This window comes from Drosophila elegans, unplaced genomic scaffold, assembly GCF_018152505.1.
Source record: "Drosophila elegans isolate 14027-0461.03 unplaced genomic scaffold, ASM1815250v1 contig_476, whole genome shotgun sequence".
NCBI lineage: Eukaryota > Metazoa > Arthropoda > Insecta > Diptera > Drosophilidae > Drosophila > Drosophila elegans.
The window spans coordinates 12,004,745-12,022,970 of record NW_024545863.1 but is presented as its reverse complement, the minus strand read 5'-3'; the positions used below and the strand labels follow the sequence as shown (position 1 = coordinate 12,022,970).

The 18,226-nt window shown below is 36.6% G+C and overlaps 1 protein-coding gene across 3 annotated transcripts in view; it reads left to right on the top strand.

The window, feature by feature from the left end:
* LOC108137444 (TLD domain-containing protein 2) overlaps positions 1 to 18,226 on the top strand; it is an 83,893-nt gene that overhangs the window by 2,047 nt on the left and 63,620 nt on the right. The window contains exon 2 of one of the 3 annotated variants that reach the window (XM_017259121.2): positions 10,420 to 11,080. In XM_017259121.2, the coding sequence (XP_017114610.1) occupies positions 10,743 to 11,080 (338 nt within the window). In that variant the 5' untranslated portion in view covers positions 10,420 to 10,742. Of the gene's footprint in view, positions 1 to 10,088; positions 11,081 to 18,226 lie in introns of those variants that run through there. The other 2 variants (XM_017259122.2, XM_017259126.2) reach the window with 2 other exon arrangements.

Genomic DNA, 18,226 nt, shown 5'->3' with positions numbered 1-18,226 from the left:
CTGCGTCTAAGCGTGTTTTTAGTGAGCAGCTTTGTTGACCACCCAGGACGAAGACAAAGTCACCGTCATATCCAGGACACATTTTCGCTGCCTGCGTTGCCGCCGTTTCATTTGTTTCCCTGTTTATTGCTTCTGGCTTTCGTCCTGCCCATTGTCCTTGTTGTTGCTCTCATTGCTGCAGGACTTCAGCTTGAAGTATTTTAGCCATTTGCTGGTCAGCCATCATCATTCAGCCGGAGAGGCTTTGAAAAAATGGAAAGACTTTTGCTCGAGAGTCGCTTCAGTTAGTTGCCATTGCATTGCCATCGCAGTACCTTGTGGCACTTTGGCAAAAACTGAGATTTATAACTGTGGCAGACACTGTATTTTGGTATACAGTAGAAAAAGATGGCAAATAATTCTTGCAAACATTTTCATATTTGTAATGTTTTTTAACTCTTGTTTATTTAGGAACAATCGGTCGATTATTAATAAAAAATTAAAAAGAAAGAAGAAAGGAAGCAAACTATGGCAAGCCGATTTATATACCCTTTCAGTTATTGCGAAAATTAAATGTTTTTTAAAGTATCTTTATTTCGATTTAAGCACGCGTATGTTTATTGAAGCTATGACGATTTTTAGCTCAATTATTATTTAATTTATATATTTAATTTATTTTTATAAAATTAAAAGCGGAATTCTGAAATTTTAAACCATTTAAATCGCAATTCCAAATTTTCTCTTCGACTTGCATTAATTTGTCATTTTAAAAATTTTGGTGTATATATGTTATAGTAAGGGTGATGGTTAAAGAGATCTTCAAATTGCAGAAAAGTGGTTTTCGTCTTTGCTTGTGGTTTTCAGTTGCAGATTAATTTGCAACTAAAAGCCATTTGCAATGCCAAAGGAATTGCACTTAGTGTAGATATTTCAATTATAATTGAAACCGTTCGAGCGTTTATTTAAGCCAAGTGGCTTGGAAAATGGCAATGAAAGTGTCTAAAGTCAAGAGTTCGTTTCATTTATGTGTTTCTAATTTTTTATTAATCTTGCCTCATCAATCCGTTTCTGTAAATATCTTCCGCATGTCAATTCTATTCATTTTATTGAGGCGTTAGGATAAGAGCTTTCAAGCTATACATATATTGCATTGTCGTATTGTTCAAAGCGTGGCGCCTTTTGACTTGTTTTAGTTCGCTTCATCCTTCCTTGACTTGAAAGGCAAGTCCCAAAAGTTGGTGCTCATAAAACCTACCAGCTACTTTGCATGGATAAAATTTGACTTTGCCATGCGTAAGTGGGTGGGAAGGCCATTAAATTTGGCCAAAATGTCAAAGCTAATAAAAAGTTTGTTGACATTGTATGTGGGCAAATTATGATTCTGCTTCGACGACTTTAGAACTTCTGTTTATGCATGGATCCCTCCAAAGTTCCACTCAATTATAGTGCCTAACTTGTTCTCTCCGAAAAGTAAAGTTTGTCAAGACGGAGCTTTAATACCCTTTTAGCTCTGTGATATAGTTGACTGATTACTGTTAAATTCCTAATTCCTTCAAACATTTTATACAAGCTAGATGTTTTTTCTTGCAGCACGAAAAATTAGAAAATTGTAAATAATGTTGTAGTGTTGTATACACAAAATAATCATAAATATATAAACTTATAAATACTATACACTTAAAAGAAAATCACCTTTTTATATGCTTACTTAGAACATATTTTATATGTTTCAGTGAAACGTTTAAAGGTAAATTTTACAGTTGTTTTGCAGGATGTTTCTACTTTACCCGAAAAAAAATAGTTTTGTTTTTTGAGAAACTTTTAGAAGAAAGAGTTTTCATCCTCTAACCGGCATAAACACCCTATGGAAATTGCCATAGCATCAGGTCATAGATATTATCTACTATAAGGCAGGAATTAGTTTTTAGCGTACAATGTGTTTGTTTAAGGGCGAAATCCGATAATCAATTCTATGGACATGTGTGGCAGCAGAAGCAGTGGAAAACTAAGAGCTGTTAACAGTTTAGGGAAAACCTGTTAAGTTAACAACATGCGCAGCTCTTACATTTAATTTTAGTACAAAACGAGGGCGGGGGGAGGGAGGGGGGTTGGCGGAGGAAAAGAGAGCGCGCGAGCAACAACAAACTGCAGCTCAGCTGTTTTCTGGCCGTGTCGCGTGCTTTGTCCTTGACAAGGTTTTGTTTTTCCAGCATTTTTCATATTTTCCCCGCAGGAGTGAGCAAGACAGCGCGCAGGGAGAGCGAGCGAGAGGAAGATATGAAGGCGTGGGAGAGAATACAGCTTTTCGCTGGCTGCGCCATTTTCATTCAGTAAAAAAAGGAGAGGAAGATAAAGTTTTTCCTAGGCGGAAACGCTTCTGGTGGATGGCTTGTGTGTGTGTGAGGCTCATGTTTCTTGGCTTCTTTTGTGGCTTCCATTCGCGTGCCAATAGCGCATAAGTTCTATGAAATTCCGAAATTGCTTAAAACTTTTCGAGGAAGACACATTAGTAATCGCAGAACCCGCATGACTTTCACTTCTTATGGGGATTGCGTCCTTTGTGCCTCTACCTCACTTTCACTCATACTCCATTAACACACGGAAGAAACTATTAAATATCTGATGGGGCCCATTATTCAATTTTATTTCTTATCGCACCAATGTGAATGCAATCTTAAGAAACTATTGTTTTTAAAAACATTTTGTGGAGTTTCGTTTCGCGCATTTTACTACATTTTCTAAAAAATATTGATCTTTTATCAAATAGCATTTTTATTTAAATGGTTATAATAGCTAATCGTATCAAAAATACTTTGTCTTATAAATCCAATTCTTTATTAAAAGAATATAAAAAGTACAATTAGTTTACAATTATTTACAAGGATAATAATCAGAATCGTGATTTTTATTTTACAATTGCTAATGGTTATATTAAGATACAATAAACAGGTGTATGCACTTACTTATTCTGCCTAGGGTCTTAGGCGTAATACGATGCCCCATTGTTGAAACCATTCGCGATCGGACCTTTAATTGTCCTCGTTGTCGTTTTAATTGCGCCGCACGTGGCCTTTCCTTAGACAGTAAAATTCTGAACTACATCCCCATCCCACCGAAGTTTTCATCCATTCCCAGTCGTAATATTTTACGTTACAGCTGAAATTTATTTGAAGTACCTGCCGCTTATGATAATTAAAACGTTGATAAATTGTGGACTCGTCAGGATCCCAGGGTCCAATGGTTGTGTGTACGTGTTGGCAGGAATGTGAATACTTGGCTATAAATTGATAGATGTCTTAAAGCTAATTTTCTGCTCTAATTGGGCCAGCTTAAAGTTAACAGCTTACGATTATCTTTATAAAAGTTTGACTTTCAATGACTATGTTTTGTATTTTCCCATCCTGATCTTTTGAAATGTTGTTTAATTGTATAAAAATATTCTTTGCACAACAATACTACTTAATAGTAAGAGTCATTTTAATGTTTTATAAAAATTGTATAAATCAATTACAAGTAAATTCAATTTACAATAAAAGGATGATAAAAATTGGTGACAAAACCAGGGCAGTGATCTCAGTATCAGTCGATGAGGCGATCTAGCAATGCCTGTCTGTCCGTCTGCCCGTACAAACATCGAGATCTCGGCTTTGGGATTTAAAATTAGTAAGTAAATTAGTAAATTCTAATTATTGTACGCTGAGAAAGTTTATTTCAAAATGGGGACACGCCCACCCTAACACCCACATACTTAAGCTCAACTTGTCAAGCACTTTCTCCATCCATTTCCCAATAAATTCCAGAAAAGTCTTCCATAATATATCTATTGGCCTCGGCTGTCTTACCTTGAATTCTTGTGGCCGTTGCTGATACCCATGGATAATTCCCTGAGCAGGCAATGCATAACTAACTAAACCGCTCACCACCTGGCAAACACTCGCCCACCGGTAGATACACAGCCGCAGGCAAACACTGCGTATAAGTAATTTGCTGAGCAGAGCTGCAAACTAAGCCTGCAATTAAGTCCACTTGTAATGCGCTTTTGTTATTGCTTAATCCATTTGTGCATGGCTCAAACAATCACCCTCAATCCCTCAACCCCTCCTGTCTGTACAAATTGCAATTACAGACGCAAGGGATATCCATGTAGTAGTTGACAAACCCAAAGATGCAGATGAAAATGCAAATGCGAATTGCGAATTGCGAAGCTCGAGAGATGCAGAGAGAGAGTCATGTCAACATTAGCTAAGTCTGTCAATGTCAGTGCTTTATTTCTTTTGTTCGGCTTGTGGCAAGGCTGGCATTAATGCAACTAAAGTGGCCAAGGAGGCGGAGGGGACTGCTCCATTATCCTGCAGCCCTATTGTTTGCCATTTCTTTGGTCTTTTAAATCTGTTAGCCAGGTAGCTCGAGGGTCCTGTCGCAGTGGAAAATAATTCGCTAAGCCCCCAAATTCCGCAACATTGTCTTTAAACCTTCAAACAAGACTCATACCATTTGGCCAATTATTGACCTAGTTATATAACAAATATTTTGTCTAACATTACTCAACTTTTTTTTCCACCTTCTTGCTTTGTCACAACTTAATTAGGCTGAATTTCGTTTGTATTTTTCCCTCAGCCACTAGGCAATTGATTTTGTCAAGAGAACTACAACCTAAGCATTCCTTGCTCGTGTCGATGTAATTTCTTTCACCTTTCAGACATTCAGTTGAATACAGTTTTAGCTGGAAGCCGTAAAATATTTTGGCTTCTGCAGTAGGCAAATTAATGTTTAACCATGAGGTTTTCTGGCCATGTTACGGTGCACAATATGGCAATTTGATTATTTTTAACAGTTTGTTTTGACAAAAACAAAAATAGACCGTTCTTCTAAATGTCTCTTTTTATGTATTGTAAAACTGCAGGGAAAACGCAAAAACTTATTCGTTATCCACTTTGTTTCAGGGCTCAATGGAGCCAATTCCAGAGTATTAACTGCTTGATCGCCCTTATCCATGTGTCACTTAACCCCTTTTGCCTGCATCGGGGAAACAAAAGGACTCCATTATAGGCATAAATTACATTTACGTGTTTCCAACCAGAACCCTGCAAATCGACCACACATATACACACTGGTACAGCTTATGCAGTAGGACGAGCTCTGTGGCTCTGCAGTTTCCGATTTTCCGCGCTGTCAATTCCATTACGTATGCGCCCTGTTGCCCCGAAGGGCGTTTAAAATATGTGAATGCAATTTGCATTTGCTGGACACTGGCACACACTGGGCCAAGAGTAACTAAATTAAGAGCCCGCCCACTTCCTGCCCGCGAGCTCAATTAGGGCAAATACGAGTTGAACATTTGTGCGTTGGGAATTCGTTAAAGGGCCGACAAGTGGCAAAGCAAGCGCAGGAATAAAAGAACGGGGCGAGTGCAAATATTTTTTCAGTGCCAACTCAAGGATATCCTTGATGTTTGCCCAGCCAGAGCGGAAGAGCCTGTTGGGGTGGTGCTAAAAGAACTAAAACAAAATGCATCCTGCAATTATGAATGAATGCAGAGTCACCGAAACAGCGAAAGAGGAAGCCAGTCAAGAGCCAACGAATGCATTTGCGGAAGTTGCACGCGGTTCGCTATGCAAATGTCCTTTTTATGATTGCACTCAGAAAAAAAATATTTGATCTCTTGAAAATATTTTCTAATCTGAAAATTTGAATGTAAAACATATATTCAGCAAGGTGAATCAAGTTCGCTGGTGCCTCGAGTTTCTATACTATTTATGGGGAAATACAAAAGTATGTTTCTTTTGCCATTAGTTAAAAAAAAAGTCAGAGGGATAATTTAATTATTTCTCTATTGTTTCTAGTGCATGTGTGCTTAAATGTGTGCTGCGCTCAATTAAAGCCTTCGGCTTTAAGCTGGCCAACACACTTTGCATAACATTTTAGCGCTTTCCCTTTCGTCCTGGCCCCGTACCTCCCTGATTTCCCCGCTGCATCGCATATTTATGACCTCGCCTAAGTGCATAGCCTTCAAAATGAACGAACGACTGTCTGTGTAAGGACATTGGAACGCGTTGCCAATGTTGAAACGCTCTGACTGAAGGCAGTCATTACTCATTCGGCACCCACACACTCACACTTGCACAGTGGGCCGCTGGAGACATGCATACATATTAAAATGAGTGCTCGTCCTGCCACGGCCACAAACACACACGTCGCCACTTCTGAACGGGACTCATATTAAGGTCGATATTAACTATAAATGAAAATAAAATACACTTACTCTGCAATTACAAAATTAAATGACTTAATGTCGTTTTTTTCTAAATTAAAGCAAGCTGTTCCTGAAAATATTATCGGTATAAAGGAAACGTTTTCTGTAAACTTTTTTTTTAACAAAAGAAAACAATTAAACCATTTTCAATTTAATATTTTTTTTATTACGATTTAATATAATTGTGATTTAATTATATTTAATCCAATATTAAAGCTGAAATCTATTTATATAAAGTAAACCATTTTATTTTTAAAATAGCTCTTTCCACAGTGCCTTTTTGAAAACAGGCTTCAAGTGAGATTATTAAATGTGCCTGTATGCTCATTTTATGGCATTACCACCCCCGCCCATCCTCCACTCCGCCCCTTTTCGCTCTACCCACTATTTTCCAGCGGCATTCATCGGAATGCAGCAGCATTTCAGGATCCTCGAGGGAACAGGGGTGGCACGAATGGCCATTACGACGAAGGGCAGAGCAACAGACTTGGCTTGAATGCCGGCCAAAAGACAGAAACTACTCATAGTAATCATAATGGCGTGTGTGCGAGTGCAGACAGATGCAATCCTTTTATGTAGGAATGTAGAAATGTAGGACTTCTGCTGTTCAGTTCGGGTTAGTTGAGCTCGATTCTTGGTCATGTGTCTGCGTTCAAGCCAAAGCTCCTATGTGTAGTGTAGGCTGGCGACATTGGTGTTGGCTTAATTACGGCCAAAGGACATCAAACCAAAGAGCGCCATTTCTGCGGCAATACATTAAATATTAAACGGCCGTGGAGGCATGACATTGAGTATTTTTCAACATTTCTCTGTTATTAATGAATTGGATTTATTTCGACAGCATGGACATAACTTGAGCTCATATTTTATCGATAAAATTGTTGGGATTTCTCATGTATCTTGGTAATCTTTTTTGAAGGCTCTGGTTTATTTGATTTTTTATTTAAGAGTCATTTGATCTTTTATTTAAAACATCTCATGGTTAACTGAATGTATCTAAAAATATTTTTTATTTTGCCTTAGCCGTAAACCGTTTACATTCAATTATTATACCCTTGCATTTTTTCAATAATATTAATAAATAATGTTAAGGGCATACATATCAAGAGTTGGCTTTATTGAATTCTAAATGCGACTTTAATAATGCTCTAATAACATCTTAGCTTTGTTATAATATAAATTTATATATTTATAATTGTACTGGTTATTACGCTATGTAATCTAATAGTTTAAAGAAGTTTATAAAGTAGTTTTTTTTTTAATTTCATCACGTTAGTTTTAAAGTAGTTATAATATAAAAGAAAATATTAATAGTACTTATATAATATAGGTTCTTAGTTTACAAACAGAATAAACCTATTTCATCACCTATAAACCAAAAATGCATTTTTTTCATGGCATTGAGAAATGAAAAACCACCCTTTTTAAATCTTTGTAACAAATTAAAGTTTTCCCATAAAAATAACAAGTTTTTCCGACTTTCACAACAAGAGCCCTACTGTGATCTTAAATCCGTTTGGCTTTTTCCAATGTATAATGGGGCAGGAAAAATCCTTGGCCCTGCACCCGCCCTTATGCATAATTCATTTTGGGGCTTCTGCATATTTTGAGAGCCGTCACACACTAATGCAATTTGACATTCAGTCCTTAGCTGAAGGTTTAGAGGAATTTAAGGGTTTGTTGTGCTCTCTTTTAAGCAGCATATCCTTTCGCAATTCATACGAAATGTAAACGGAAAAAGGAAATATCAAAAGGGGAACATTCCCATTTCAAAATGGCATTGAGTTCGTTTATTTTGCGGAATTTGATGGGGTAAAATGCATTTCTGCCAATCGACAAAGCGAACATTTACGAAGACATTTTTTCTGCCCACTCGAAATCGATTTTGTTGCTATTCTGGATAGCTATATGTCCTTGCAGAGATTTGGATTTTATTCTAAGTGCATTTTTGCTGTTCTCTGCTTGCCACGTTCGTTTTGCAATCAACCAAACTTGACAAAAGGTTATGATATAGTTATAATGTAAAGAAAACAACATTTTAAGTATCTACAAATTTGGTTTGATACGTTAATAGTTCTGATTTAGCTTAAAGGAATATTTGAAAAGATTAAATTCTAAGAGCTTAAATCTTTTTCAAAATTTCATAGTTTATTTCAAGTTTATGTGTTGTTTAAATATATTATATATTTTTTATGCGATAATGCATTATTCCTGGGATTTTGTAACTCTAGCGATATGTCCTTGTTTTTATTGCAAGGATGGACACGTTTTCTGCTCGTTTGCACAATGTTACAAAACAACGCGATACAAATTGGCTTTGAATGTCGAAAGTTTTTAGTTAGATTACCCCATCGTGCATTTGTGCAAGGTTAAGAGATAACATTACCAACTTTTTAAATATGAATACATGTGATGGCACCTATTTATTTATAATTTTATTTTTATAAGGTAGTTAAATACTAAATAGTTATTAAATATATTAACTTACTTGAGTTCATTAAACTAATAACCTCTTTCCACCCACTTTAATTGCAGGTTCGTTGCCCATCCGATATCCGATATATAATCCACTTATAAAAAATATAATTATAATGATAATGCTATTAATACGACCATATAGCGCACACAAATAATCCGAATCCAACTCGAACACGCCACAAAGACCAACATCGGACCCAGTACTCGAAACAAAAACAAATTGCAGCACTAAACCAATACGAACAAGAAAACAAACACAGAAACACACTGATCAAATATCAAATAGAACGAATATGCATATTGCTAATTAAATTATGAATAGCTAAAGCTAATTAAGCAACAATGTTTATAGAACAGACACATAACTAGTCCATATCCAGTACTACCTACCTGTAATCGACCGCCTGTAGCCACATAGATAACCTGCAAATATTTGCGCTACATTTAGCAGCAAAGACAGCAAGTCCCACAACACTGAATAAAACATATTAAGCAAACACAAGAAGAGAACATTCAGCAAATACTGAATACTGAATACTGAATACTAAATACCAATATCAAATATCAAATATAGATTGCCTTGCTCCCCATATAAATGTCTACCTAAATGTACTGTTTAATCGTTCCAACCCGTAATGAAAGTAATGAACAACTACTCCTACTATTTGTGTGCCTTCGAATGTGCAGTGAATGCAGCTTCTGCATCGGCTGACCACGCTATACCCGATATCTGCTATGCCACCTATAGCTAACCCGACTGCTGCTACTCTGTGTCCATATCCAGTCAACCCAACTAGCCAGACACCCAAACATATGTAAATACAGACTCTACCTACCCGAACACTCGAACACTCGAACACCCAAAGATCAGGCCTCAGTTCCTGATTTTTAAAGCCATTGGACTACCCGAAACCGATAACACTCACACAATCCGAGTCCAGATTCCTGAAATCCCGCAGATAAGGCGACGCGACACACGAACTGAAATGTGCGTTTTTCCTTCCTCCAAAAGTTGAACATTTTCCACCACCTTTCGAAACTTTTCAGAGTCTTACACATTTTTCCAGAATATCTTTCAAGTTCCTTTAAGAAAACTTATACTACAACTATAGCAATAGAAGGCATGCTGCTTGTGATCGCTTATGACTCTTATTCGGCTCTTATACAACTCTAAAACAGCTCGAATACAACTCTTATACAACTTATATTTCGCTCATATATTACTCCAGTAAAATATACAACATTAGTTTTCAAATAAAATTTTATTTAAGTTTTTTTTTGTTGTCGACATATTTTAAAACTTATAAAATGTTTATAGTTATCTTTGAAAATACAAATTTCCAAGTTCTTTCTATTTAAAATATAACTCACAAGATTTAAAACTCTTTATACATATTTTCAATAACTTCTTTGTGTAATTACTAAGAACAATACAACATATGTTAAGTTACAAACTCCTATATCCCTACGCTATACTATTTATTATTGTTTTAATACTACTCTAAAACATTATTATGCAAACATACACTCATATATATTTATGCTTATAAATACCACAGCACCAGTTCCATGCCCAAAACAAAATACCCAATGAATGTTTGCCTCTAAGTGTCGCGAATAAGTCATATGATATCGTTTTTCTCTACTGTTTTTCAACCGTACTCTTTTTTGATATTTTTCTTTGGTACATGCCTAACCCCTTCGAATAGACAACTTTTGAACACCGTTAATACTTTTTGGCTCTATGTGCAATTTAAATCTCAATAAACTCACCACCTAAGCAACAACGTTAAACTAAAACCAAAATATCAAAAGCAAGTTCAACTCGCTCGCTCGTTTTCTTCATCTAAAAACCAAAAACAAAAAGCAAAAAAAAAAAAAAAAAAGAAAAAGAAAGCTTTCGATAATTGGCTCACATTGAACTAATTGTTTTATGCTTCTAATTGTTTTATGCGAAATTTCTTACGATAACTAACCGCCAAACCAAACCGCTTGAAATCGAAAACGCAATTGCAATTGCATTCGATCCGTAATGTCTCGCGAAAATTCGCCACGCCACGGCTCGTTTCGCCGCACCCTGAACAGCAGAGATCAGTCGGCAGCAGGGGCGCCGGGCTCAGGATCCGGATCGGGACCAGGATCGCCACATCACCACCACCAGTCAAATCACCAGCACTATCACCACCACCACCAGGCGCCGATCATGGAGCACGCCGGCGCGCCGATCTCCACGTCCGCCTCGAACATAGCCACCGTGCTGGAGGACGGCGAGATGCCCCAGCTGCCGCCACTCACGGGATCGGGGCCCAGTCGTCAGAGATCCCTGCGGGATCGGCTCAAGGACGGCATCACCGGCAGCTTCTCCTGGCAGTAAGTCCCACGCCACGCTCCTTCTTTTCGATGCTTCTCCCACCACTTTTGTTCGAAAATTTATTACCACTTGTTTCCAACGTTCCAACACCCCAACCCCACCCACCACTTGAAATTGTTTTAAATTCTTTTTCGTAGAGTTCGTTTTCAGTAGTCCAATCTTCACTGTATGTTAAAGTCTTTGTTTCTAGACTTGAGTTGGAATTAGTTAGTATCCACACGAAATTAAAATGCACAATGTTGTAAGTAAGCAACTGTAGCAAAACAAGGGCTCTTTTTGGGAGTGAAATACTAAACAAACAAGTTTAAGTCCAAGTTTATCGCACAGCACCCTTTGTAATAATAAAAATATAAACTTAAGTCCCCACTTGAACTCAATAAACCTTAAGTGCATAAACGTTTGGTAAGTGCTTAATGCAATCGATTAATTGATTACTAAGTTTGGACGAGATCTTAAAAGCCTAAAACCTTATTTAATTAAATTTAAAAACCCCTGAGTGAGATCAAATAATCAAAATAATTATTAAAACAATATTTATTCCTCTTTGTATCTCAAAAAACGTTTGGTAAGTGCTGAATTATTAAGTTTTTCCTGTAACCGATGGAAATAGCTCATTAGGTAAAATAAATACTATTAGTAAATCAAAAACTTAAATGAATTGAGTGTATTCAAATCCTTTTTTAAAAAGGAAAAACATAAACGCACTATGCAATTCCTCTTTATATTTAATGATTTAAGGAATTATTTATATTTCTTAAATACCGATGAAAGTGATATTTACATGTTCCAGAACTTCTTTCTGTTTTCTATTGACTAGAAAAATGATTTATTCCATTTAATAAACTCACTTTGAAGGCTTTTTCTTTTTTGTATACTGGTGATTGACATTTGGGGAAATAAAAGAAAATTAAAAGCGAAAGCGAAAGCTGAAACTGACGCTAAAAAATATAACAAAAACGAATACAAAGCAATTGTGCATTTTTTACAGACAAAATGAGTCACAGGTCATAAATCAATTAAATTTGACATTTTAATTTCCCAAGCTTCCTTAGTCTTGCCAAAGGGAATCACGCGCAAACAATCTCCCAAGAAGGCTCAAAACATTGCATAATTAATTTTAAAATAAATGTAAATACTAAGGGTGACATAAGCGAAGTCAGTGTACTGCACTTCAAAATTTAGCTGGGAAAAACATTGAAAGGTGACAGCACGTGGAAAATGAAATACACAAACAGGAAACACAAATTGTCACTTTTAATATGAAACTTGAAATTAAATAATAAATTAATACATAAGAAGTCGATTAAACTTAAACTTAGAAATGGAATGAAATATATTATTAGTGTTTTTTTTTCAATTATGGAATGAAAAAAAATGTATAGTAATTTGTATGAACTATGAATGGAAATGGATTGAACTCTTTTTCCCCGAAGTCAATGATGACATAGTTATATTAGGGAGATTATTTTTTTTTATGATGTTCCATTATCGATTTTACAGTTAATTACATTAACTATCAAAATTAAATAATAAATCTAATAATATTTCATGACGTTCAAGTTATACGCTCTTCTTAGAATATTTTCAAGGAAAAAAATGATTTTGCAAAATATTTCCATAAGTCAAAACAGCAAAGAACAACAAGGGAACCTTCAACTTATTTGCAAAACAATTGAAGCACGTGCGACGAGCCTTGAGGTCATCATAAATGCCTTTCCCCTGCACTGACCCCTTTAACCAACCAAACCTTCCGTTTCACCAAAAAAGTTGCTATTAAGTCAGTTCAAAAGTTTCGCCTAACAACAAAAATGTAGCAAACTTTTTGGACATTTCATTTGGGGGGCCGGCAAAAAGGGAAAGGTTCGCCATTTTTCCGTTGGCCAAGTAAAAGGAAAAGTTCACTTCGAGTTGAGTTATTTTCCACCCGGCGTATTCGTAATATTTATTGTTCTAAAAAACTTTCACTTCATGCTCCCACCAGTTCGGCTGTGTCATTTTCATTATGTACCATCAGAGTAGTTATCGTTGTCGTCGGCGCTCAAGCCATTTGACCTTCAAAGTTTTGCCGGTATATATTTCATTTCCCCACCCTCTTCCATTGTATCTCTTACCCTCTTGTGCCTTGTATCTGGCACTCCTCAAACTTGTTCTTCGCGCAGACAGCTGCAACTCCAGATTGCATCTGTGCAGTTCCTTAAAACACTTTAAGCTGGTAATTTATAACCTTGAAACCCTTTTTGGCTGGCCTTGTTTCCTTTGTTTACCTGCTGCTTCTGCGGTTCTTTCCTTACTGTCAGGTAAAGGCTTCAGCATTTTCGAGTTGTTGTTTGTCCACTTTTTATACCCACTATAAGTGGTCAGCAGATTTGTGTAGCAGATTTGTATGCCCTTATATTCGCGATCTGCATCTGTCTTTTTGAAGATAATGACATTAAAAACAATACGAGCTAGAACAATTGTATGTATCCTGAAAACATTCAAAAATAAGGTAAAAGTTCATCAGAGTAAATATACAAATAAATATAAGTAACTAAATAATATAAATATAAAAAATATAATTGCATTGTAGAAATTGTGAAATAGGTACTAGGTATCTCAATGTCGAGTCACTTGACTACTGCGTTCTTGCTTGTTGTTATTTAAGCCGATTCGTTCAGACGCAGACTTTTATGTAGACACTTGGCAGGCAGTTAAGTGTGCGGAATTTATTGTGAATTGCAGTAGGAATATTTCGAAAAATCATGTTTCACACTATAATTAAGGAAAAAAAAAGGCTCCTAAGCCTTAGTAGGAGAAACTATGTTTTTTCTTTAAAATTATTTGATGTTTCGATTTTAATAATATTTAAAACAACAGAAATTCGACCGTTACATAAAATTGGTTGAGTACTTGATGAGTTCTTTATAGGTTCGGAAGTACATAATTCATTGCGTTATAATTTTCTGAATAAAATTATAAAACCCTCTGCAAAAGCTGTTTTAAAAATTCAAGAATGTTCAACTTTTCTCACATAAATAAATTCGTAGCTTTGAAATTTCTGGCTACAGTTGAATAAACATTAATGGATCTTGGAATTTGTATGACGTAGAATCAATTTGTTGTTAAATTATTTACAATCTTTTTCACAATCAGCTTATAAGCTTATAATGTCTTATTAAAATCATCCCCCAAACAAATGTTTATTTGAGTAAAACTACCAATAAGACGGGCTTAAAATACCTCCAAGCTCGACCTTGACCTGGTCTTTAAGTTCGCATTGATTCTCAGACCGATATTCGATCTGATGTTGAATTCGCAATCGCCCACACACGATCAATTCAGTCGCTTGCTAATTGAAATTTCAGGAGCTTGTGGTTTTTGTTTCGCCACAAAAGCCAAGTGGTAAAAAAGAACAATGACAATAAATTCATAAAGAATCGAGACAGTCGCACTGTTTGTTTGCCTGGGCAAATACTTTCGACAGGCCCCCGTAGATCGTCCAAAAGGCCAGGCCAAAATGGCAAAACACGACACGAGAGCAGTTCGGAGCAGTTCAGCTAAGCTTTGGATGTGTGAATAATTTTTATGTGTTGGCATTAAGACCTATGACGATGCCATGCACGTTCCGAGGCGCAGCGTTGGTGGCTGATAATAACGATAATGGTCCAAATGATGATGGTAATGGATGTGTGGGCGTTTCCCCCCTAAAACTGTTGACTGACTGGCTTTAGCCAATCCTTTGCCCAGTCAAACAAACGCACACATACATGTGCCTACACCTGCAAAAATTGGGCCATGAATTTTACAAATTTTGAGAGCTTCATTGTAATGGTAATAAGTTAGAAAAATATATGCTGGAAGGGTTTTAGCGACCTCTTATACCTTTGCTTTTGTTTTAAACTTGTAATACTTATAACGGAGTTATAACCACTCTAGTGTTGCCTTACAAGTGGCTTTAGTCATAAATTGCACAAAAGTTAAAAAAATAAAATTGGTTTTTATAGCGGTAAGCAGAATATCAAAATGGGTATTCATGTATTTCATGTTTCTCTGTAAATTCTTAAACAACATGTACATTTGGTACATTTAATTGTATTTAAAATTCTGGCTGCAATAGGGGGCATAACTTTCACTTTTTAGCACTCTTTTGGACTTTTGTTCGACGAATTCTCCGATTTTACGACCGCTTTTCTGCGTGTAAGTTACGCTGACATTGACTGTAAATAACAGTTGACCCTGAAACGGTGCACAAGAGAATCTCGCCCCTTTCTCCACCCCTTTCACCACCCCTTTCTCCCCGCACAAATAGCTGGCAAATTCTGAGCTCATGTGTGCGCTCCTGGCCGTGTGTAAATGCAAGTGGAAGTGTGTGTGCCAGTGTCTAAAAGCGTTTCATGTTTGACTTTCACTTGCAGCTGTGACGAGCAGCAACAGCAACGTTCGCCGCGCCTGTCAACGGCAGCAACACCATGCCAACAACCACAGCAGCAACCATGCAGCTACGGCAGCAACAACAAATGACAACAACAAAACACGCTCGTTTGTAGCGCTCATGTTGTTGGCGACTGACATTGTTTTTGGCCATAATTTGCATCGATTGCACAGTGGTTCAAAGTGCTAGCTGAAAGGCACGATTTTAAAGAGTATGTTTAATTAGTAGCTGCTAAATAAAATCAAACATCGTTCATCTAAGCAGGACATCTTTAACAAAAGAATAATAAATATTAACTAAATTTAAAATTAAATCTAGTTTCTTTAATAGATTTAAAATTTTATCAGCGTTTTACAAAAGATCCTACTCTGTTTTTCACCATTATACATTTATAATTTAATTTTATATTATATACTGACATTCCATTATAAATTTATAATTACTGTTATGATTTGGGTTACCTCGACCTTGGGAGGACTTTTTGGTTAATCTCCAAAATATGTGACCTCCACCACAGTGCCTGCCAAAAGAGCACTCATCCGATGAGCGTTTTCCAGCCTGTCCTTGTTTGGGGTTGTTGCTGTGGTCTTGTCTTCAGCTGAGGATAAAATGCAACGTCAATGTTGTCCACTGCAGCCCATCCTCTCCAAACATCCTGCTCCTCCTGGTCACAAATTTTCATTAGTGTTATGCCATCGCTGTTGTTGTCATGGATGGATGTCGTGGCCTGTCGCTGGCAGCTGACTGCATCCAGCTCCTCATCCTGTCCCTCATCAGGTTTTTCGTGGGCGTTGCCATAGTTTGGCCAGCGATTATTGTGTTTGTGTTTTGCATAACGATTATGAAATGACGCTTAATAAAAAAAATATTGCAGCCAAGTCAAACAGAAGCGAAGTCGCTTTACTGCCTTCTGTTCCACGTGGCGTATGAGCAATGTGCATGCAAATACATTTATAGTAGCTTTTAATAGGCATTAATTGCTACAATTAATTGGCATCATGTAAACTGTTTTGAATTAGACATCCTAGTGGGAGAACAAAAGAAAGGCAATTGTTTTTGGCTTATGGAATGAAATATGTTTTAATTACCAAAGAAAACATGGCGTTAATTATCTGAAGCGTAGATTTCTCCTACAAGGCCGATTGTCTTTAATAATTTTTCTAATCAACTGTTTCTCCAGCTTTTCATTTCTGCTTTGATTTGACTTTTGCAATCGCCTCGTAAATCGTAAGTTATCAGAAGGCTTTAAGTTTCACGTATCGTGACGCTCGTGGCTTTATAATCGAGTTCAATGGTCGATAATCCCCGAATGACAATCTTAATATACAACCCTTAATAATAACTATGAGATGTATGCATTGGTTAATTGATGATCAATAAATAATTTATATTTCCTTAATTGGCACCCATCCCCACAAGCCGCAAGTTTTAGATATCCGCTGACTATGTCCAATACTATACATGCTATAATTAAGCTAATTCTTTGTTTCGCAACTGCATTTTTTCTGCTTTCGTTTTCCTCAGATTTGTGTTATTAATAAATGCAATGACCTGAAGACTTGTCTGCCTTTTGGCGCTCAAGAGGCACTAAAAATTGTACGGGGCGTTCTGACAGTCCGACATGCATATATATGACGTTCAGATACTATATCTATTTATATATATGTATGCCGCAATGTCTGCTGGCATTGTTGCTGCCGACATTTTGCCTGACACTTTGTAAACAAACAATTTTCGTATTTTTTTTCATAAATTGCGACGAATTATATTTTGTTATCTAAGCACAAGATATCCACACAAACTTGCAAATGTATACGTATTAATGTAAGTGCGCGGCAAACAGAGGCAAATGCACTTAGCCAAATTGTCCGCATTCATTTTTAATAAAGCAAAGAAAATGTTCTCATTGCTTTTAGGGACTTTAATGCGCTGGTAAATTCAGTGGAATAATTTATTGCTCCAGAGTGATTTTTGGAAAACAATGAGTTCATTCGTCTCAAATTGCAAAGAAACAACTGAATAACCAATTCTTAAGAGCTTTTCATATTAAAATTGAACCCAATTCAGGCACCTATTTTTAATTGTAAACTGAAGTAATTTAACAAGATTGGGTTACACTAAAAAAGTGGCAAACAATTAAAAAAAAGGTTAATGTTTGTATATAAAAAGTATCAGTTTTTATTTTAGTGACTCGAAAGCTAATCAAATGAGTTTCTCAAACTTTCAGTGACCATAGATACGAATTAAATCGATTTTCACACCCTTTCCAATGGCCATTTCAATGCCACATGAGCCGCCAGGCCAATCAATTTGGCATTCAATCTACGAGATTGCTCATATATATCAATATAATTATCTGTCATTATTGTTCAGCCGAACACATTACGCGAACAATGTGCACACCGCTATCGATTGTCTCGGATCAGTGTTCAGTTGTGCTGTCAGTCGGTGTTGTCGTCCTTGCTAATCGAATTCAGCATTATGATTTGCTTTACAAATTTATTGCTTTTGAAATTGGCTTAAACATGTGGAATTAAGCACGGCAAGGCAGTAAAACATAAACAAGGATATAGGCAACACCAGACCCGGGGGATTGACACGTGAGCCCCGGATCAAGGCAGCCAAAAATGGCTAAACAGCTCAATTAGTTTATAGACACAATGATTTATTGACAGGCGACCTCACATTCATGGGATTCGAAGAAAACCTTTGATTTCGGTTTGGGTAAGGCAGA